General features: G+C 41.6%; 1 protein-coding gene across 1 annotated transcript in view; it reads left to right on the top strand.

Annotated features, from left to right (window-relative positions):
* LOC130566714 (tenascin) overlaps positions 1–17,185 on the top strand; it is a 54,307-nt gene extending 37,122 nt beyond the window's left edge. Inside the window, exons 14-18 of the mRNA XM_057354407.1 lie at positions 897–1,048; positions 1,698–1,794; positions 2,070–2,231; positions 7,554–7,717; positions 16,679–17,185. Coding sequence (XP_057210390.1) covers positions 897–1,048; positions 1,698–1,794; positions 2,070–2,231; positions 7,554–7,717; positions 16,679–16,765 — 662 coding nt within the window. The 3' untranslated portion in view covers positions 16,766–17,185. The remainder of the gene's footprint in view (positions 1–896; positions 1,049–1,697; positions 1,795–2,069; positions 2,232–7,553; positions 7,718–16,678) is intronic.
* Positions 17,186–24,694: the final 7,509 nt, after the last annotated feature.

Consider the following 24,694-nt stretch of genomic DNA (forward strand, 5'->3'; position numbering starts at 1 on the left):
TTCAGGTTGTTTCAGTCTATTTTAAGGTTATTGTATGAACATACAGAGTATACTGAACGTTATGAAAGAACTGTTAAACATTAACATTGCTGTACTTGCATAACGAGATGTAGGCTACTGTCAATTACTGCGTATTTTTACAAGGTGTCTTTTCATTTTGCTTGGTTTCATGCTGTCGTTTACCAATTTTTCACCACAGAACGCATTCTGGCCGAGACTTGTCTTGTCCTTCAATAAAACTTAAATTTACGTAGGTTTTGTCATGGCGTCTAAACTTTTTCCTTTATTTCTGACGAAGAATCACCGCTTTTACGTTTCTCTGCTATTTTTCCTTTTGATTTTTATGTTAACAGGACGTTTCTCATGTGAGTCTCATAGCGAGAACAGCCAATGACAGTGCTTCCGGCTACCGCGAAGCCCCGTGTGAATTCCATCTGCCGATGGAGCCGGAAAATTTTAAATAATTATTTTATACAAAATATAACTATTTTTGACTGCATTATCTTGGCATTGTGAGCACAATATTTTTTTTAAACATACAAAAATATTTTTATTTAAAATGATTAGTGGAACATTTATGCAGCTTTATTTAACCTCAAAGCATGTCAGCTCCCGCGCCCCTCATGTGAACTCTGGCGCCCCCCTAAGGGGGTCGCGGACCCCAGGTTGGGAACCACTGCTATAGCCTATATATTTTATTTTATGAACTGCCGTATGTTAAAATATGGAGTTGTTGTCTGGTAATGTTGGTAGCTATTTTTGCTAACCTGTCTTCCCTAGATCAAAAGCACCTACTACACTATATCCTTATGCTACATATATTTCCTATTTCATTTTGGGGTAAAATATGACCTGAACATGGTTTTCAACATAATAACGGCATGTGTTCTCCACAGGGAATCTCCGCTTCCCGTTTCCCACTGATTGTTCCCAGGAACGGCAGAATGGTGAGCTGGAGTCTGGCATGGTGGAGGTGTTTCCTCAAGGGAAGCAGGGAAAGCCAGTGATGGTTTACTGTGACATGGAGACCGACGGAGGAGGGTGGACGGTACATGATGAGTTATCAGCAATGAGTTACATTACATCTGTTAAAACTGACAGAACCCACCCTGACCAAGAGTTATGTTTTTAAAACATGATTTGCTATGAGCAAAGAAAGGAAAGATGTCAGTCATGCAGCTGACTACACTCTTAACAAAAGGTGCTTCAAGAAGTTCTTCGATGCCATAGAAGAACCTTTTGGTTTCATAAAGAACCTTTAACATCTGAAGAACCTTTCTGTTTCACAAAAGGTTCTTTGTGGCGAATTATTTTTCTTTACATTATAAACAAGTAATAAAGAGATGGTTCTTTAAAGAACCTTTGATTGAATGGTTCTTTGTGGACCAAAAATGGTTCTTCTATGGCATCGCTGTGTTTACTCGAGCTGTCATGAGGAGTCACTCTGCATTCAAAATAAAACAGTGGAGTTTTTAAAATAAAAATGTATACATTTGTATACGCCCTAAAAATGTATACATTTATTTATACAAATAATCCATGTGAATAGCTTTAAAGCATTTTCTATCAGATTCCAGTTACACACATCGATATTTATCCATCCCAACATTTTACAAGATTTTGCTAAGAGACAGTAGTTACTGTAAGTATTTACACTACGGGGCATGATATTAATAAATCAGCTTATGTGTATTTAGGTCTTTCAGAGGAGAAAGAATGGAAAAACAAACTTTTTTCGAAGCTGGCGTGAATACAGCAGTGGATTTGGAGAGCTGGATGAGGAATTCTGGCTTGGTGAGTGAAGCAGCTGTCACACACAAACAGAAATGTTGGTATTTAGATTTCTCTGTTATAAAACAAGGCAAAATATAGTGATACAGGGACACATTCATGCTGGGAGAGGTGTACAAAATTTGGGAAAAGTTACAGATTGCTACGTTAAGGTTACAGAGGCAAATTGATGTAAATCAGATCTAATCTCTGGTGACCTCTAGATGAAATAATTAATAAGATTAAAATGTTTTTAACTCGTTTTTATTTTCATATTGCCATCTTCTGTCTTTTTATAGGAAATGAGCATATTCATAACTTCACTATAATGAGGCCAATAATGCTGAGAGTGGACCTTAAAGAAGGAGACAAGTCTGTTTATGCTCAGTATTCCTCTTTCTCCGTGGACAGCCAGAAAAAACACTACGCCATCAAAATATCTGGATACAATGGCACAGCCGGTGAGTGCTTCAAAAACAATGCATGTACAGTATGTGTGTGATAGGTAAGATGGAGTAGTCAAGAGGAATTGACACAGGGATGTGTGGATAACTGGAAGTTCCCTTTCAGTCGGTCTCTCGACGTTGTGTTGTGATGGCGGTGCCCATTCATTCATCTTTCTGTTCTTCGGAACCTGCGTGACTGAATGTCAAGCAAATTTTCTCTCCAAGAAATCTACACACTGCTGGAATTAAGACGCGTGCAGCGGAGCTCCCCCCTTTGTTCAAGTGGATTTCCCCTGGGCATTTCAACAGCGAGCTACAGAGCATCTAAAAGAGAAAATTTCTCACAGTTGCGGGCATGTCTCGCAGTTGTGTTCTTGGATGTGACAGACTCATCCCCGAGTCCGACGGGCACGACACCTGCGTTGCATGTTTGGGGCTCAAGCATGCAGAGGCAGGGTTTGTCGATACATGTCGATTAAGGTGTTGCGGTCATGGCTGGCTACGTTCTTTCTGAACACTGCCGCAACCCCATCTGCTTCCCGAGTGAGTTCGACTGCCGCTTCGCCGATGTCGACCACTTCGACGAGCAGCGGGGGTGATTTGGGGTTTCCCATGTATGTCGCTCCGTCAGCTTCGGCTTCGCGGAACACCCATGCCCCAGCACGCTCACCTGGCGTGAACCGTCCCATAGTGGGCAGACTCGACAGAGGGATGAGGACAAACTCTCTGTCATTGCATTGGACAGCTACCCCCTGGCATCAGATGCGGAATACCCCTTGGAGCCTCCTGCCCCTGATAGAACCCGTCCCTCTAGCCGAGATGTCTTTCGGGTTTTACAGCCCATACTTCATCGTTCCCAAAAAGGTTGGGGGATGTGCCCCATTTTGGTCATGCGCTCCATGAACAAGCACCTTCACAGGTTGCCGTTCAGGATGCTGATGCAGAAGCGCATCCTGGCTTCAGTTTGTCGGCAGGATTGGTTCGTGGCAATTGACCCGAAGGACTCGTACTTCCACATCTCCATTCTCCCTCGGCCGTTCCTACTGTTCATGTTGCGGGGCAGGCGTAACAGTACAAAGCCCTGCCCTTCGGTCTGTTCTTCCCTCCCCTGGTCTTTACCAGACTCGCGGAGGCTGCCCTAGCTCCCCTCATGGGACAGGGCGCGCGGATACTCAACTATCTCGATGACTGGCTTATCTTGGCTCACTCGCGAGATCTGTTGTGCACGCACAGGGACCTCGTGCTTCGGCACTTTTTTCAGAGGCTCCTGGGGCATATGGCGTCCTCAACAGTGATATCCCGCTCGGGTTGATGGACATGCGACCGCTTCAGCACTGGCTTCAGAGTCGTGATCCTTGGAGGACATTATCACGTATTATTATCACACCTCAGTGCCTTCGCACCCTCACCCCTTGGTCAGACTTGACCTTCCTCTTGAGTCACGTCGTAGTCATGACAGATGTCTCCCTGCACGGGTGGGGTGCTGTGTGCAACGGGCATGCACTGTCGGGGCGCTGGACGGGCCCCCGTATGCGATGGCACATCAACTGCCTAGAGTTGCTGGCTGTCCTTCTGGCACTGAGGAGGTTTCAACCCCTCGTGCAGGAAAACACGTGCTGGTCCGGTTGGACAGCATGACTGCCGTGGTGTACATCAATCATCAAGGCGGCATACGCTCTTGGCAGATGTCACAACTCGCTCGTCGCCTCCTCCTCTGGAGTCAGCAGGTGATGAAGTCCCTGCGAGCCACCTTCATCCCGGGCAACCTGAACCAGACAGCTGATGCTCTCTCTCGTCAGGGAACGCTCTGCTGAGACTGGTGACTCCATCCCCGTGCAGTCTGGCTCATATGGGAGCGGTTCGGCCAGGCGCAGGTGGACCTGTTTGCCTCCCCGGACTCCACCCATTGCCCGCTTTGGTACTCCCTGTCCGAAGGCCCCCTCGGCATGGATGCCCTAGCGCACAGCTGGCCGTGGGACAAGCGGAAGTACGCCTTCCCCCCAGTGAGCACAGGTCCTGTGCAAGGTCAGCGAAGAGGGACATCAAGTGCTGTTAGCTGCGCCTTACTGGCCCAACCAGACTTGGTGAGCCTTTCTGGCCCAACCAGACTTGGTTCTCAGACCTGGTGGCTCTGACGACAATCCCCTCCTGGCCGATTCCCCTGACGAAGGACCTTCTGTTGCAGAGGAAGGGCACGGTGTGGCACCCCAGGCCAGACCTCTGGAATCTCCATGTCTGGCCCCTGGATGGGACGAGGAGATTCTGAGCGGCTTGCCGCCGGCGGTCGCTGAGACTGTCCTGCAGGCTAGAGCCCCCGCCACTAGGCGTTTATACGCCTTGAAGTGGCGCCTCTTCTTGTCCTGGTGTTCTTCCCGAGGTGGAGACCCACAGAGATGCCCTGGTCACCAGGTTCCTCAGAGGCGCAAGGAGGATGAATCCACCTCGACCGCGCTCCTTACCCTCTTGGGACCTTAATGTGGTGCTCCATGGCCTCCATAGGGCCCCCTTCAAGCCCCTGAGAGATAAAGTGAAAAAAAGTGAAAAGTGCCAGTCTTCCTCATTTAACAATGAAGACGGCGCTCTTAATGGCGCTCGCCTCCATCAAGAGGGTAGGGGACCTCCAGGCATTCTCCGTGTCCCACGAGTGCCTAGAGTTCGGCTAGGCTACATGCCGAAGTTTCCCACCACTCCCTTTCGGGACCAGGTGGTGAGCCTGCAGGCGCTCCCCCCTGGGGAGGAAGACCCAACCTCTACTTGGACCGCACACAGAGCTTTAGGAGCTCTGAGCAGCTCTTTGTCTGTTTTGGCTGTGTCTTCAGGCCACAATGCTTCGTCGGCCCGCTGCAGCGACCGGGTGATGTCTCTCAGGTTCCTCCGCCCAAAAAGATGAATGAATGGGCGCCGCCATCTCCTTTTTATATACATGAGGCGGTGACTGGCGTGCGCGTGTCACTTGCCAAATTCATTGGCGTTGTTTAATTCCTCTCAGAGATGATAGTTTCTCAAGATCAAACCCCAGTCTGTCTCTCAACACAACGTCTCGTTCCCTTCATCAGGGAACAAAGGTTACAGTAACCGAGACGTAAAGATGATAGAGGAACAACAATAGTAAATGGGATAATATGTTTGTTGCTCACGTAATACATCCAAGGTAAAGAAATTCAATCACTTTACTGCTGCTGTGAATTCGTAAATCTGCTTGATCTGGTCTGAGCTCTGAAAAAAAAAAATTGGGTTTTACAATAAAAAAGGACTTAATAAGTGTGTTCAACTTCATGTGGCACTGAGCAGACCGATCAGCGGCTTTCGTCTTTCAACTTGGCGCCAGTGCCACGTCACTGTGACGTATGACATCAAGAACCAGGTCAGGAGCCCCTAGGCTGCTCTTTGTGTGAGACTCCCCATCATTATGCTTTACTGGAAATATGTATGTAGTGCCATACATGGTCCACACGCAAATAGTAAGGTGAACTTGCATTCACACACACACATTGAGACAGCAAATGAAGAGTTTGGTTCAAAAATTTGATAACTCTGTTTTATAAATGTTTAAAAAATAATGTTTTCTCTATTGTGCATTTCAATTAATATCAATCAAACTGCTGTTGGTTTGTTTTGATTTAAGCCATAATAAGTAAAAAATACAGCTAACTAACACAATAAAACGCTATAAAAACATGATAACATTATTAAAAAAGTAATTATTTAATTATTTAAACAAATATTTTAAAAAAGAGTCCTCATTGGAAGTCTTCAAATACTACAGTGTTTCCTCTACATTCCATCAAGTGGTGGACCACCACAGTAATAAAACCTCATAGGTAAAATGAAAAATTGAACATTACATTAATTGAACATTAGCCCCTCGGCTAAAAAATGATCACACATGATTACAGCATAAATAAATCTAGTAAAGTTATTGCAAGGTATTTTCAGTGCATTTGATACATATATCCTTTTTTTGAAATCTTCTTTGTCTTTACAGCAAGTGCGACCTGTTATTGCTTAGCAATGGCAGACGGCAGTAGAGTGCTTTGGGGAAAAAAAGAGAAAGTGGCGCGTTTTCAGTGTGGTTTTAGACGTGAAATGTGAACAGCCCCTAAAACGCCTCGGTAGATCTTTACTGAGACACAAACCACTGTGCCATACATTAAACTGTGTGTAAAAAACAACCTGTATAATGCATGTCATTGTGGATTAACTTCCCAAATTCCCTGAAAAATTACCAATGACATGATGAGTTAGCTGCTGCAACAGCTAGGATTCCGCAGCTGGTGTTTCAACCGTAGCACCGAAAAAAATGTGTGGCCAATCCGAGGACCCTGCCCATGTGGGGTAAGCCTGTGCATTAATCCGTGCCTGTCGATGATGTGTGTTTCATGTATATTCTAACACATTCAGTTCCACTAATACTCATTAATTATATTGCTGTGCTCTTATAATCATACAACGTTATATTGTGTCGTTTAATCAAATCAAAATTAAAAGAATACTGAGCCAACACCACTGGCATTTTAATAATATAGGTCACACTGTAGAGTTATGTTTACCACTATTATTAAGCAGAACATAATATATTGAATATGAAGTGTTTCTGGTTGCTACTTTTTAACTAAAATGTTTGTTTATTTGACAAGTCCCCTTTCTTATACACTTCATTCGCTTTTTAAAGAAGGAAACACAATGCAAACGTCACTATGGCCGACTTGACGGCTCCTTTTCTACCTCATCCCTCGACTGCAAACAGCAAATCTTGCCTATCTGTCATCACAGCGCTGCATGTCACAGAACACACCCTGGGACAACTCAGGCCGATTTTCAGAAAGAAAGAAATTGCCCCAAAATAGGGCTGTACTCCACAGAATGTGACTTGATGCTGATTGAGCTTTAATTTCAGAAAAAGAACAACAGTTTAGAATGGTGACAGCTAGCGTAACACTGTGGTTGCATGTGATTGAGAAAAAAATCCCTCGTTTTGGCACTTTCCCCCTGGTGTGTTACTCTATATCACACTAATGAAGAATCCCCCCCTGGACACAGTGTCATCTAAATGACCATGTCTTCGTACTCACTGAGATGCTCACAGACAAGTGGAGCGCCACCTGCTCGCTTACTAACAAACTTTTACTACTGCATCACAGGCTATCTGGTTATTGCTGTAGACTTCTTCTAATCTCACTTTTCTTTCTTGTGGAGTTTTACAGTGTGCAGGGTGACAATAAGGTTGCACAGTAGATACAGTAGATTTAGTTTCTCTCTATCTGCAGATAAAAAATTCTGGCTGCACCATCAGCCCTTGATTTATGCCACTTGTACTCTGCATTTGTTTTTGTAAAGGTGATTCATTGACATATCATGATGGACGCCCCTTTTCCACGTGGGACAGAGACCCTCAGCCTTTTATCACCCGCTGCGCCATGTCTTACAGAGGGGGCTGGTGGTACAAAAACTGCCATGAGGCCAACCTCAATGGTCTTTATAACACAAACACCAACCACCAGGTAAAATATTACTTTATTCATATATTATAGAAGTCATGTGATGATATTTTTTTATTAACATTCTGAGATGAACGCTCAGTTTAGCTGCTGCTCGTCCTTTAAAGGTGCAGTGAACTGGCCGTTTTTATTGTTTTATACTATTGTCTGATGTCTACTTATGACGTTCGCATGGTTTTTACATTCGAAAACATCAAAATCAATAAGTAATAGATTATTTTCTACCCTGGATTTGAGGCCGGCTGGAGAAACGCTGGGTTTTTAAGGGCGGGCCGCATAGAAGACTTGGAAGTAAACGCCCACTGCTATGATTGGATAGCAGTTTGCGTAGTTGACTTAGTTGGAGCCTTCTGTGAATTTGGTTAGACACGTAACGTTACGTAACTTGATTTTACTCAAATTTACGGACTTATTTCCCTGATGTGATGGCAAGGCTTTGCGTATAGTTTGTATAGCCTATAGTTGTATGGTGTTTAGTGATATATGACCGTACATGTCAGCATTTAAGACCCGCGAACCGGACAGAAGATCACCGCGATCGCGGGTCTCAAATGTTATAGTTTTCATGATAAATAAACAAACGGTAGACTCCCGGCCAAAACGACCCAGCACCAGAAATAATATCAAAACACTTCAAACAGCCTCCATTATTCGCAAACGGTGGATAAAACCTTGAAAAATGATATATGAGCCCGCCAAATCACAGAGATGCTGATTACAATTATTACAAATGACTAGAGGTCCCCAGGTAATACTATCAGGGCATATCAAGCGATCTCTAACAAAGCAATAGTGTCGCATAGTACAAATATGTTTTACTCGCATAAGATTGCTGCGCCATTCCTGTCGGATTCAATATTGACGGCACAGCACTGCTTTTCATTTTAGTCTCTCCACAAAGACTTGTTCAAGGAATCCGTGTTGAAATGAAGCGAACAACCGCTCAATGTTTTCCCCACGTGAGCTGGAACGTCTTTAAAAATGAACTTCAACCACACATTCCTACTGTCGGAATCCGAAGGAAGCGACTGTGTTCTTCCACAACCAGGCACTGCACAATATTTTGCGATCTTTAACGGCATGATGCTTACACTCGCTCTATCGGGTTCTGTGCAGCTTGTGTTCAGTACTGTCATGCGCGAACCAGTGGGCGGGGCTAGAGAAGAAGGCGTTGATATTCTTCTGTGGAGGCAGTGTTCAACCTATCTATGTTAGGTGCATTCCAGAACCTGGCGTTCGCTGAGCCTTGTGTCAATAACAGTTGTTATTTCAGTAACAAGGGCGTTTTCAGGTCTGACACTTACAGGATGTTCGCTTGAATACGATTCCCTCTTATATAACAAAAGCTTGGATCAAAATTGTGGTCCTAGTTCACTGCACCTTTAAGGATTGTATATGCTGTTTGTATTGTAGTTGTGGTTCTGATCCTTCTGTCATTTAAAATACTGCACTGTAATTATGCAAATTAGTTATACTTTTGATATTGCTCAAACAAAACATTCAGGAGAAGTTTGCATTGCAAATCAATAAAAAACAAATATTTGTGGTATACTGTATTGCTTAAAATAATGTTGTTAAGAAATATATCCAAACTATATAGACAAGCAAGCAACTGTATATTGTTCAACTCTGTTTGTTTTTGATGGGAAGTGTCGCAAACTATAGGGGAGGTTTTAATAGCAGTTTCCAAAGACAAACTTAAAAATTAACCAACAACTTGGAATAACTCCAAAACAAAACAGTTCAGGTCAAACTAGGAGGGCAGCTGATGGTAAACAGAATAAGCATCTCAGCAGGGCAAGTGGAGCCAGTGCTTCCTGGACCAGAGAGGGAAGAGACATGAGAGTGAACATCTGTAAATGTGAAGAAAAAGAGAGATAATGAAGGGTGGTGAGAGATGAAGCCAAGTAGTCCAGGGAGCAAAGCTGGGGGCAAAAAGCAGCGAGTGGGAAAGGGGTAAAAAGAAAAAGAAACAAAAACAAGACAAAGAACAAACTGAAAAGACAGAACAATTCCACTGGCAACACAAATTCATAAGGGAACAATGGGGGGAGTGAAACACAGGGATTGGGAATCAACAAAAAACAGATTTGACTTGAGAAATATGACTAAACCATACGGACCGTTGGCTAAATGTCTGATGCATAAGGAACACTTTCATGGAAACACTTCAGCACGTTCGAAGTTGTCATCTGATTGGTTGAATTTCACAGGATTTCTGGGAGACGTGCATGTCACGTTCTTTAATGGTCCGCCTGGAAACAACACAAAGCTCTGATCTAAGAAGTAAGCTGTCGTGTTTACAATGGTTGCTATAAGAATTCATCACAATCGACCAAATGCTTAATTCTTAAGAGTATGAGAGGTTGACGGCATAAACTTATAATCATTGGTGTTGATGTTAACTTTTGACATATTCGTGAATGTACACCGGTCTGTTACTGCGGGGACATTTCTATGCCTCTAAACATGACACGGCACAAAACGAAACATGATTGGTTGCTTTACCTGTCAGTCATATGGCCTCTTGGACAGGCCTTGGCCAAAGAAAGTGGCAAAAGCTTCCAGACCTTCAGTATGAAACCAAACGAGGGAGGACCTCCGTTATCCAATATGGTACATATTAGGTCCAACGCTGGTCAGCTGCTGCTTTGGTCCATCTACTTGTCTGGATCAAGGCCTCTCTGGCTGTTCTTCAGGTGCATCTGCAACATTAGACAAAAGCTTGGGCAGACAACAGCATCGGGTTCCTGTAAGGTAAACAAAGGAAGTTGAAAGCCAAAGGAACATAGTACGGGAGACATTCCAGTAGCTGAGACAGGCAGCGAAGTGAGGTCATACTCAGTTCACAACATATTGCCTGATGCTCGGCAGAAGAAAGCATGCTCTGTGTCACAAATTCGGTACTCTGGGCCGCAAGTCCACTCTCCTACAAAGTTTAGCTTCAACTTTGATAAAACATGCCTGAAAAACTTGATTAAGATCTTCAGGATTACTAGAAAGTAACAAGCACATGAGTTTGATCAGGCTTGCAGCTATGGACAGCCAATTGGCCTGTCAGTAAAAACCTCATGGCAGACTTGGGAAGATCAAAATTGGCCACCTTGGAGAAGCTGTCCCCCACCGTCAGGGTGACAGTGTTACCCTTTGAAATGGGCAAGAAAAGGAGCAGACCAAAGGAAGACTTTTACGAAAACTTTTGTGTGTGTCAGGGCTCATTTAACGGGGCATTTATTCTAGCAGAAAAAGCCCTGTCATCAGTGGAGGCTGGTGCTAAAAATATTTGGGGGGGCGCAAACAACAACAACTGTCAGTAATGCAGGACTATAAATAGCCATTAATCAGGTGATGTATCATTATTACAGTCAATGTTAATACATGCAAATAAATGTACTATGAATCAGTGAATTTGAATTGAATGTGGGTTTATTATCAGTTATGAAGTAATCAAGGTAATCATTAAAAAAAAAACACAACACACTATAGTTACCTAATCATTGGCCATTAACACTATTTGAAAATAAATTTTGCTCTCAAATTTCTCAATGACCTTCTGGTTAAAGTCAATGATCTCAGTCACCATTCTCTTCTCCATTGACAGCATGGCCAATGCATTTAGTCTCTCCTGGGTCATGCTATTTCTCAGAAAAGTCTTAACTCTTTTCAAAGTTGAGAAACACCTCTCAGCCTCTGCTGTGGTCATGGGTGTGGTGATGAGGATCTTTAGGAGAGTGACAGTCTCTGAAAAGACTTCTTCAAGATTGTTCTCCTTAAACAGCTGCAGTAGGTCCACAGCACCACAACAGGTTCTGAACTCTTCCTAGCAGTAGATGAGACTAAGCTCTGTTTTTAGCTTACTCCCATTGAGCACTGGATAGGCCTTCAAAGTCCTACTTAGTGCATCTTCAGGAAACGCCACTGTGTACTGTTCAAACCTGTCTGCTTGCAGCAGGGTGGCACTAACGAGGTGGCTTGTGAAGCAGAACCGTTCCATGGTGTGTTGGAGTATGGTGTCACAGACCTACAGAGTGAAGGACAAAAACAAAAATGATGTAGTGATGACAAAATGTCAATTTCAACTGCAACATGATCAGTTGTAAGTCATAGAGAGACGGAGACCAGTTTCAGTGTTTGAATCCCTGATTTATCCAAACTTCATACATATGGACTAGACAAACATGCCAAGTTTCATGAACTTCTGATGCTTAGGGCGCTAATAGCATTTTTTTATTATCAGCCATTTTCATATCAATCAGATAAAAAGGGCACACCACTAGAGGAAACCTAAGAATAACAAATCTAAATAGATCACTATTTAAAGACCATGAAAATGGTTAAATAGATTGACTTGTAGTAAAATATGCATTGCAAATAAATGTAGTATAGTTTCATAAAGTTGAATAAAGCCCAATATCAAAGGATCTACTCTTTGCTACAATATTTAAGCAAAAAATTTATAAACTCAAAGACATGAGAACACATTTAGTACCCAAAGAGGGTAAATGAAACCATGCCGTTTAACTTGTTGTTAATATTTACTTTCTTTTTGATAGCTTCCTTTGATAGCTTTTCTATGAAAAACTGCAGAGTAACAAGGACTACAATAAACTTACCTCTGTTGCAATCCGTTCATGGACGTCTGGACTAAGCAACCGCCGCCTCTTTGGTTGAGAAGCTCCTTCACTGCTTTGGTTAACCAGAGAATGGAGAGAATTTCTGCAAAGGATTAAGAAAATGTATGACTAATAACAATAATAATGATAACAAATTCAAAAGAAGGAATACAGCTGCTACCTGATCTTCTGTATGTCCTGCTGGAACTGCTGGATGCTCCCCTTAATGTGGACTGAATCTATGTCCTTCTTCTGGAGTTTGGCATAGAGGATGTCCACGTGTGGCATGATGTTGTGGAAAAGTTGCAGAAAAAAATTAAAATCCTGATCCTCCAGCAGCATGGCAAAGCCTCCTGCCTCTCTGGTGGTAACAGGGTCAAAGTCACCTGAGTCTCGAATAGTTTCAAAACAGCGAATGAGGCCCTCTCTGTGCTCAAACACTGTATTGATGGCACGGCTGTGGAAGTTCCATCTAACACTGCTTGATGTTGGTAGTCTATGGGCAACTACTTTATCAAGAACATCTGTGCGCTTGGGTGATCTTGAAAAAAAGCTGGCAAATCCTCCAAGGTTAGAAAAAAAATTCTAACTTTGGGTATGTGAGAAGTGGCCTTTTGCATTATTAGATTGAGCTGATGAGCATAGCAGTGGATGTAATGGGCATTTGGGTACACATCTTGAATCTTCCTTTGAACACCTGCAGTGGCACCTCTCATCACGCTGGCTCCATCATACGCTTGGGAGATGAGTTTACTCTTCTGATCTTCTGGAAGGATGACAGTAAGATGCTCTTTTAGTGCTGTAGCGATGGAATCAGCTGTAGTTGAATGCAGATGAATAAAAGCAAAAAACCTCTCCTGTACGTTGCTTTTGCCATCAATGTAGCGCAGCACAAGCACAAGTTGGCACTGTGTGGCAATATCGGTGGTCTCGTCGGCCTGGATTGATAGAAAATCGCTGTTTTGTGCTTCTTGGATTATGTGTTCCCTCATAACAGACAACATACAGTCCAACAGCTCGTTCTGCACGGTTTTCGAAGTTCCCTTAAACACAGAGGCATTCTCGAGGTGCTCTTTCAAAACTCCATCAAGAGAAGCAACAAAGTCGACCAAGCCACGGAATATCCCGGGGTTATCTGAGCTCTCGCTCTAATTGTGGCCACGCAAAGCCAGCTCAAATGCGCCACAAAATTTTACACAGTCTATTATTCTAGACAGGATGTGTCGATTTTTTGTGACCTCTTCATTGTGCCTTCTAATGCCAATCCTGTAGCCTTCATCTAGCTGTTCAGCAATGCTAAGCTTCCCAAAAAACTGGAGCCTCATAGCGTTGTCAAGATGGCTGCGGCTACTTTCATGTCGCTTGCACTTATCAGAGAGATGTTTTAAATCGCAAACCCCTGTTGTTGTCCACAACGTTTCGGTGCCAAGACTTTGAAACAGCAAACAGGGAAAACAATAAAAGGCATGACTTACATCGCATCCAGCTAGCCAACTCCGTTTTCCATAAGAAGTGCCGGAAAAGCACCGAGTGTAAGATCGACCGCGATCACTTGACTGCTGCTGAATTTGCAAGTTGGGTCGATCTGGTCCAAGCTCCTTGATCCGTTTTTTTTCTTCATCTGAACGCCTTTGGAACGGGTATTCTTGTAAAGATAAAACCGAATTTTCTTTCATCTCGAGATAATTTCGCTTGCTTCCACGTTAATCAGTACCTGTCAGTCAAATGACAATCTGCTGAGCGGTAATGAGAGGCGTTAAGAACGGTCCAATCAAATGAGGCCAAAAATATAAAAACAATATTGATTCGCTTACAACAAAAGTGGGAGGGTTTGGGGCGCAGAGTGCTGCGCCCCAAGGACGATTTGAAACAAGCCAATTAGAGCTCAGCCTCAAATCACATGCTTTTCAAAAATGTTCGTGCCTACATACACACTCGTTTGTCCGGCGCCCCGCACACGTATGAACAAAATACAATTTTGATTTTTTGATTTTTTAATAAATGATAATATGACTAACGGTGGAATAGTACGACTAAATTATTTTATTACGTTATTAATTTGCGATATATATATATACATATTAAAGTAGCTTTCTTCTCTGGATAACTTTAAGGGGGCGGCGCCCCAGCGCCCCCTATTGACCGGCCGCCACTGCCTGTCATGTCTGGCATACCAGTTGCACAGCTCCAAAAAGTTCCCATGGTTTTCTTAAGTTTCTCCCTAATCGTTCCCTCTCAGTGAATGTCCTTGTTTTCCTAAATAGATCAATATATCAACAATGGTTGCTGCATATTCCCTATTGGCCACCTACTCCATTTATAATTAAATCAGTATCTCTATATGCAACACGAAAACTGCACTGAAACAATCTATGAGGGAAGCAGAATACCGCATCTGCCTCTATGCTGTATTCAATTTATATGTCTTTTAGTATTCGATAATGACCGATTATGCTTCTTGAAATTTTTGTCGGGTATTCCGGTAAAAAGGTTGTGATGGTCCAGTGTCCTTAGTGCCCTAAATACATGGGTGTATCTTTTATTACTTTTATTACTTTTACCGGATCTTCCCGACCCGACTGCTGCTGCCAGGCCCACCGCCGGCTATACAAGCTGTTGACTTGTACTCTCATCTAAACTCTTCTAAATTTTCACCCGATTGTAGATTTAAAATGTATGTTTTGTTGTTCAAATCAGTAAAACATAAAGGGTGGTTTCCCAGACTGCGATTAGTTTAAACCAGGACTAGGAAATTTAAGTAGTTTTAACAAACATGCCTTACTAAAAACATTATTTGTGTGCATTTTGAGACAACACAAAGGCATATATTTTAAGTCGCAGTATGTCAGTGCAAGTTGTTTTCAGTTTGGACAGCTCTTACATTTTTTTAGTCTTAGACAGTCTAATCCCTGTTCGGGGAACTGCCCCAAAGTCTTAAAATGTCTTAAAAATGTACTTACAGTATGTCCATTTTATAAAATTTCTAAATTATTGGTTACCAGCACAAAAGTAACTATTACACTGCATCCTAACCAAATGTAATGCTATGAGATTCCTGCCATAAGCAATTTGTCTGTCCATACCGAATGCAAAGAAGGGGCGTGGCGTGACAATCAATCACAAAACATAGCCAATCAGCGCTGCAGCTGAAGAGAGGTGCGTCCTGTTCTCATGACTCCAGTGATGCCTCACCGGACGCTATGCTATAATTTCAGAATCTAAACGTATGTAATCAAACGTATATAGCCTGTCCTCATGCATGTTTGGCGATTCATTTTCATGAGGTGCAGAATTTGCATCGAATGAGATCGTTGTGTGGGCGGAGCTGTCAGCTGCGAAGTCGTAGAAATAGAAACCGTTTCTAAAATAGAAACTGGCTGCCGTTCGTCCCACAGTGCTGTCGCAAATGGTTAGGACAAAATCTCTGATTAACATGGAAGATACCTTTTATCGCGTGTCGCCGCGTCCAATCGCGTTTGGTTAGGACACGGTGTTACTGTAATCTATTGCACTCCTTAACCCGCGCTTTTAGGATATGAGTGACTCGCAAAATATGTAGTTTTACTTCTAATTTATTTGTATTCAATGTGATCACAGTTTAAAAAACATTTTCATCAATTAATTATATCGCTTTTATTTATTTAAAAAGTATACCAACCGCATTTTCTCTGCACGTGTACACAGTATGCCATAACGTTTGCCACAGCAGCTAGATCTAGGTTTCATTTGAATGTTGTAATCACTTATACCAGCCTCACACACACTTCACCCATGTGGGCAATAGTTTAACCTCTTGGCATAACGAATGCACACAAGGTTCTCAAGAAGGTCTGCGTTTACCCCTCCAAACAGTGGTGTCACTCACTCAGAGCTAGCCTAACTGCAGAGAGCTCCCTTTTACCAAAGATTTTAATATTAACAAGATGCGCCACTACCGTTACAATGAATGGGGAGGAATACAGCGCTCAAGTCCCGCCTTCCAGTGAAACGAGCCAATCGTCAATCAGTATTGACTGAGCATTCTCTGGGGTGGGGCTCTCGTGAGGCACTTGCCAGCCTGTGCACATGCACGTTATATGAAGCGACCTCGAAAAAGGTGATTTTTAGCGCAATTAAAGCTTAGCAAACCAAAGTTATGGTACAGTTCATGTCAAGTTTAATTATTGATAGGAAATATGCTGTTTAATTGTGATTTTTTCCAGCGATTTTAGAAATATCTGCCTTCCTTCATTGAAGTAGATCGACTGTGGATTTGTTTAGTACACTACACAATTACGTTTTCGCTGTGTTGTATGTAGTTAGTCATAAAATGATGATAAGGTGCGTTATCATGCATGTTTTTGTCTCTCAGGGAGTGATTTGGACTGAGTGGAAAGGCAAAGATTTCTCTATTCCCTTCGCTGAGATGAAATTCCGGCCAGCTTCATTCAAGCCTTGATTTCCAGGATAGACGGAACAAATAAATGAGAAAAGGACAGTTCCTTAATGCCCAAAATCATAAACAATATACAAACTATCACAAAACAAACACACATGCAACATACACTCACAAACAAATGTCATTAATGCACATATAACCACAAAGATGTAAGCTAAGTAACAACACCTACTCTAAATAAAATATCCAAGGGCCATAAAAGCCATTTATCTACAGCACTTATAATGTATTGTACAGTCTATAGGTTCTCTGTTGTCTGTGCTGTCCGCTATAGAAAATATTATGCACTGTCTCCTTCACTATAGGAAGTTATAGATCAGGTGACACATATATCAAAATTCTGATGTTTGTATTCATATTGTGTTCCTATGTTGTATGTACTGTATTTCAGAGTCAAATTTCATTCAATAAAAAGCTGAATGTGGGTATGTGTTTTGTTTTTTATATGGTTGGTCTCATATGCATATACAGTTGGGGACAAAATTATAACCACTTTTGGTAAATAGTATGAGCAAAGTATACTGTGAAAATCTATCTGCATCGTTTCTCTAGTTTAACTATGCATAACCTCACCTGCATATCATTTCCATGCATAATCCAATCCACGTGACATCGTGTTTAACGCAGTCAAAAGTAGGCCTACAAGACATTAAGAAAATATGAGATATAAATGCCATTTGTGCCATACATATTACATTGCTCAAGATCATCCAGTATCATTGTTACATTTTCAAATAAATATACCAAAATATCCTTTGAAAAGTTCTCAGATAAAGATTTCAGAATAGTGATCTCATTCTTTTTCACTGGCCAAATATTATTTCAGTTGTTTTAAAACAACTAATGTTTATATACTATACCAGTTTTGCTGATAAGGTGAACATCTTTTAGCGATTTTTGTACAAACAGATATATTTTGGCTGTCGGGACCCGAGGCTAGCACTGTTCGTTTGTCCTTGTTGTGTGTGTGTGTGTGTGTGTGTGTGTGTTCATGTTTGTATATCCCGGTGGGGACCTAAACCTGAATACACACCAACACATGTGGACTCGTGTCACTGTGGGGACCAAAATTGAGGTCCTCATGGGCACAAAAGCTTATAGATTGTACAGAACAATATTTTTTACAAATCTACAAATGCAAAAAGTGTTCTATGATCTTTAGGTTTAGGGATAGGGGATAGAATATACAGTTTGTACAGTATAAAAACATTACGCCTATGGACTGTCCCCACGGGGATAGTCAACCAAAGCCTGTGTGTGTGTGTGTGTGTGTGTGTGTGTGTGTGTGGTGTGTGTGTGTGTGGTGTGTGTGTGTGTGTGTGTGTGTGTGCGGCGCGTGCGTGTGTGTTGTGTGTGTGTGTGTGTGTGTGTATGGGTAGTTTACAAATAATCCATACATGTCCTACTCCTATGGTGTGACATAGCAAGATTTAGAAAACATAATACATATTAATAGGACACATACACACTTATTTGTCAACTACTCATATGTATGAGATAGATAGATAGATAGATAGATAGATAGATAGATAGATAGATAGATAGATAGATAGATAGATAGATAGATAGATAGATAGATACCCTTACGAAAATTATCCGTGTTTTTGTGGTAAGTTACAAGTGTAGTAAACGTTTTTTTGGTAACGTTACTGATTAATATTACTTTTTAAAAAAACAAGGTTTTAAAAATCATGGATATTTTGTGGTAACCATCGTTTTACCACAGTAACCATGTTTTTAAAACTGTAGTAAGCCATGGTCTATTTTCATTAGGGTATTTCAAGTATGGAAATAGATCAATAGACAGATAATGTAAGATAGATCGCTAGATTACATAATAAGTATCATATACTGTATTGCAACCTTTCTCCCCTTACGAAAATTAACCATGTTTTCAATTTAAACTGTAGTAAAACCATGGTCAATTTTAGTTAGGGTCAACAACATTTCATTTGATTAAGTTACATATTAAGAGATCGACGAAGAAAGAAATAAACTTTCAACTTTACAAGCAAAAACACTCCAATAAAATATAACAGCATTACCTGCTTGGTTCATCAGTTTATTGCTTTTATTTTTGGAGTAAAAACATCTCTCTCCGATCGCATTCTCCGATTGTAAAACGGGTCTCCTCTCCTCCACACAGTGAATGACTGACAGATGACTGTTCCGACACTTAAATGCCCCGCCACGGAAGAGAAGAAACAGTGCCATGAAATTTACGTGTGGCCAAAAATATATAGCATCCGTAGTGTTAAGCACTACCATAGAGAATGAATGGGAAAAGTTAAGGGAAGTTAAGCTTGTCGTGACTCTTATTATAGTCGTGTCGTGTTGGATTACTTTACCTGAATGCCCACATAAATGCATCACATAAATATTACTGTATTGCTTACATTGTCTAAGAATGTGACATTTTCGCAACGATCTGAAAAACGCGAGTTACAGACCAGAATCGCCTTTGTAAACCAGCGGTGGTATCGAGTGACGTCACGCGCGCGCACGCAAAGGCAGTGCGATTCTGGCAGGGAGTGTGTTTTCGGCACAACACCGGCCACAGGCGGCCGGTGTTCTGCCAATTTATGCTACCCATAAATTTGTGCTACCCTCGTGTTGTGATTGGGTTGGAGGAGGGGTTAGTCCTGTTTTGTATGGAGGTAGCAAAATTTGATGGATGCATAAATTGGCAGAACACCGGTTCTACTGGAGGGGCGGTTTCGACGCACTCATTGCCAGCTCTGCTCCCGCCGCTCTCACCGGGGTTGATGCCGACCTCCGACCATCACTGGGGCCGTGGTGATCCTCTGCTGCCGTCCGACTCCACTCCTCTGCTGACGCTGCCATACGCTGGGTCTCCCAGTTGGCCTTGAAGTCAGCCTGGACGGTCTGAATCTTCCGCTGATCTTGCCCTTGATGAACTCTCTTAGTGCACATCTGTGTGTCTTCACTCAATAAAACCCTATTTACCCCGCAATTGAATCCGAGTGTTTCTCAGTCGTGACATTTTGCGGTGTAACCTACAATTGTCTGACTGTGCGTATTTTAAAAAGAAAACATGCAACTCTTACCATTCTCTGTAAGTTGTAGCCCATTCTTCAAATACAGTACATTGGTATTTTTCATAATGTTGTGAAATGCCTTCACACGACATATATATGCGCACATATTTACGATAAGTTTTTTTTAATAAATCCGGAAAACAGCGTACGCACAATTCTATGCCCATTTTGTGCATACTCCTCGTTTTTTCATCAGGCCCCAGGTCCTATAAAAGTAGGTCCACAACAATGAAGATCCGCGGTATATTTACCTGTGGACATGGAGCACTTTTTTTTATTTTGTATAGCTCAACAATCTTTTGAGCACATCAGAACTTTATTCCTTGGTTTTACCTTTTGTGATGAATGATTAAGGGGGTTTGGGCTTTGTGTTACTTAATATTTTTCCTCCTGTGCAACAAGAAGTCATAACTGGACAACATCAAGTTTATAGTCACCTTGGTGTGCTAAGAAAATGTATATATCAATGGGAATATACTTCAGAGATATTTTACACGTGGGTAATAATTATAATTATGGCCAGAGTGTATTACAGCAAAAAAAGATTTCATAATGTGATCCCCCCCCATTCAATTGTTTTACTTGAATGAGACATTGGATTTTTGTGAATTTTTTTATAAAAGTTAATGCAGAAACAATGCAGATTTATTTTCACGGAAAGGAACTTTTGATTTGGAGAAAAAAAGATTTAATAAAAGACTTGTAATTATAAAGTTAAAAAAATGGCACAGTTCGGCTGTTTACTCACCATTTTTCATCCTTTCAGCAATTTCCTTTGAAACTTTTGTACTTTTGCTGTTCTTCATGTGAATTATTATATTATCCATTTTGTTTGGGTTTGCACACCATACCAATCAATGCAATTACTCTTTAAGTAGGAAAGACATAGCCTACCTTGGTCCTCAAGTTCCCCTACCTCATCTCTTTCAATATACTTCACAATATATGCAATTAGAAATGACCGACTTTTCCTCAAAACATTCTCATGTTCAGTACCAACAATATCTCGAAAGTCTCATAGGAAATACATACCTCTGTACACTTTTTGCAGCGCCACAAAATACGTACCATCAGATACATATTTCAAACCGGTATCACAATTTCCAACAACAGTATCGTTAACAACACCATATTATATCATATTGGGGTGTAATGATTTTGAATTTAATCAGACGTCATATTTTGTGTACTTTTATTATTACATACGCACAATTTAGACGTTTTTGAGCACGTAACCCGACCCCGACCCCGCCCCTAAGCCTAATAGTTTGAATATTATGCAATATAAAACACAACACATAACAGTAAGATCAGTTACATTTGCTGTTTGTTCAAAAAGTGCAATTATTCCAAGCTTTCCGAGGCCAAAGAACAGACCTGAATGCGATCCCCTTCTCCATCCGCAATAAAACTTTGATCTGGACTGACTGCGCTGTCTGCTGACAGTGACAGAATAAAAAATTGCTGCCAGTGTGTGAATCGTTACTTCTGCGTCGAGAATGAAATGGCATTGGCTCTTGTGTGTCTTGTTATTTGTTACGTCATTACACTAGCTTACATTATGAAACGGCATTGGCAGTCCCGCTCCTATTGCATCACACGCTATCCTTGAGCATACAGTTTAATAAAACACGACTGGGTGCATTCCTGGAGCGCGGACTACTTCGAGTTTCAAGTCCTCTAGCATGTCCATGGTGGTTGTAAATAAATGGTCAGTGTCAGTGTAAAACAGAAAGTCTACTTGACTGCAGCTCCTCCTGGTCCAAAGTAAGGAACCTTAGATTACTTGCACTTCTGCCCATCCGGTTGTGAGACTACTGCACACTTCTGACCTCCTATCATCATGATTGTGGTTGCAAGGTGGGATGTCGACATATGGCACTACATCGATCAGCAGGACCAGGGACCATCCATCCTCGCTGGGCCTCCAAAATGTTGCATGCCTTGAAAAGGGGGAAAATAGACAATAAATTTGAAGACACGGACTTGTGTTGTTGTCTGTGGGTCGAGCTGTATGGGCTGTGACGAACAGCATAGTTTGTGTTAGCTACTCCCTGCAGCCTTTGATCTCAGCCTACTGGACACTCTTTGAAATACGTTTCATTATTTCTCCACAGCAACAATAAATCACATACAATTGTACTGTATAAATCGAATTAATCTTTTAACCACTACATTCAAATACAGTGCCCACCTATTCAGAAATAAAGTCATCTCACCTTTTCACAAAGAGGTCTCAGCTGCATTTTGTGAAAATATGAAAGTATACGTACATTGTCTGTTAAACAGAAACTAAAAGATACAAAAGTAACTAATAGTACCAGACAATAATTGATCGAATGTTTCTCGTATACAGCGTCAACGAATTATAAGGCAAGCTCGCCCAAGGGCCATGTGGCTGTATCTTCGCAACAATTTTGTGTATTGACACAGAACTTGGTAGGTATCATGACTGGCACATCTTGTCTGCCACATAAAGATTTGGTGACACCATAACCTAGTGTCCAAAAGCAATTTTCTTGTGTTCTAACTGCTTTTTCCTGTTTTTAAAGTTAGTTTTCAAAATCGGATCATCTGACATTTCCAAAATATTTCCCTTTGGGCCGTGGTTGGGCTTGACCCCGTAATTGCTGCTTGCAGCTATATTTTTTGTTGCTTGTGTATATGCTTATAACTTCTAAACAAAATGAGCTATCTATACAATTTTTACACGTTGATTTATGGGCACAGTCTGAGAATACACAAAAAATGTGGTGGGGCTGCGCCACCTAGTGGTCTTATAATTAAATAAAAGGTTAAATAGGTTCTGATTGACTTCAAAATTGCAAAACTTTGTGTATTGACACGAAAGTTTCTACGTATTATCTTGTTCGCCCCATAGAAATTTGGTGACAGCACCACCTATTGGTCAAACGTTACAAGCAACTTTCTTGTCTTCTAACTGGTGTTGCCTGTGTTTTTAAACTTGGCTTTCAAAATGCGATGATCCAAAATATTTCCTCGGCCTGCCATTGTGGGCGTCGTCCATTTGGTATTTTGTCATAAAATGCAGTATTTTTTCGAAACGCAATGGCGGATCGCTACGAAACTTGGTATAGTTCATCAAGGTCAGGTTCTGAGAGGACTGTAAAGTTATACGTCAAGAGATATAACGAAATGTATTAAAATGCTTGTAACAAATGAGGAAATCAACATAATTTTATTCGATTCACATTAGTATATTTGTCGACTCAAGCTGAGTTAATTGATTTCAAAGTTGTCATATTCCTCCATACTTCCAGTCTACCATATTAAATTATTTTAAAAAAAACATGGTTTGCACTGATTTTTGTACATAGCTTCTAGACACACCCCTAAATACAAGTTAATAAAAGCTATTTGATTGATCAAATGGTTCTCATATACAGCCTCAACGAAATCAAGGCAAGCACACCAAAGGGCCATGTGGCTGTATCTTTGCGAAACTTTTGTGTGTATTGACACGAAACTTGGTATGCATCACTATTGGCACATCTTGTTACCCTCACACAAGTTTGGTGACAGCGCACCTAGTGGTCAATAGTTATAAGCAATTTTATTGTGCTCTTTATGCTTTTACATATCTGTGTGCAGAAACTAATCATCAGAAATGTCCACATGTATTTCCTTTGTGACCTTGTAGGACAGTGGTTCTCAACTCTGGCCCACGAGATCCATTTTCCTACCGAGTTTAGCACCAACTCTGATAAATCACCTGAAGAGGCTAATCAATGACTTCAGGAACAGACGCGCTCAACTTTATGTTGGACTGCGATTGTTTGGGATATCGCATTAAAGTACTGCGAGAGCGATTCAAATGCGTACGGAGCAATCTGCACTTGAATCGCTATTGCAGTACTTAAATGTCATACGCTGATAGATTTGCGCAGCGCCGCATTTAGTTGAACGCATCTATTCCTAAAGACGCTGATTAGCTTGTTCACGTGTTTTATATCAGAGTTGGGGCTAAACTCGGCAGGAAAATGGATCTCTCGGGCCAGACTTCAGAACCACTGTTGTAGTACTTGACCCCGTAATTGCTAATTGCAGCTTGTTACAGCCCCGCCCCTTTTTCGTCTAAGAGTCCTACTTGCTTTTCTAAAACCAGACAGCCTAGATGACATATGCCGACAAAAGCCGCCTCCAGGTGATGTAGCCTTCGAAATGAGACGCATCTTATGTGTGTCTTAGACAGATAACAAATTCTGAGCAGCATGTCACAGTTTAAAATGTTGGGAAGTGCAAAAGCTAGAAAGGTAGGAAGTGCAAGAAATTCAAACCTTCACATTACTTTACATTGTTTTATTTGAAATTATCAAATAGCATGTTCGGGAGCATCAACAACACACCTTTATATTTCTATGCAGTATTTTGCTAGCTCGGTGTGTTCCTGTAGCTCAGTAGATTGAGCATTGCATTAGCAGCTGTTGTGGGTTCAGCAGGTGAGTTCTTTCAGTTGGCAAAGACATTGACCCTGCATTAGCTGTGGATGTCCCAGCAGAGAACCAGACCACCAGAGAAAACTATCAGGAGCTAGGCAAAAAAACTGACTAGACTACCTACAGTACACCCACAGTCACTCTACACACTTTTATGCCAAACAATACTAACCCTGTATATTTAACCAGTCCAAGACAGGCATTTCACAACCACATCCCCTCTAACCATGACACTGTGGTCTCCATCAGCATCAAGAAATGAACATCAATGGGGACAAATTGAAGACAGTGTGCTGGACATACGTTTAAGCAACAAATGGAAAGAAAACATTTGGTTCAGACGCTTATGAGGGTCAAATAGCATGACCATCAGCTGCCACAGCAGTTTCTATACTGCAAAATTGTCGTCTCAC

This window comes from Triplophysa rosa, linkage group LG16, assembly GCF_024868665.1.
Source record: "Triplophysa rosa linkage group LG16, Trosa_1v2, whole genome shotgun sequence".
Taxonomy (NCBI): domain Eukaryota; kingdom Metazoa; phylum Chordata; class Actinopteri; order Cypriniformes; family Nemacheilidae; genus Triplophysa; species Triplophysa rosa.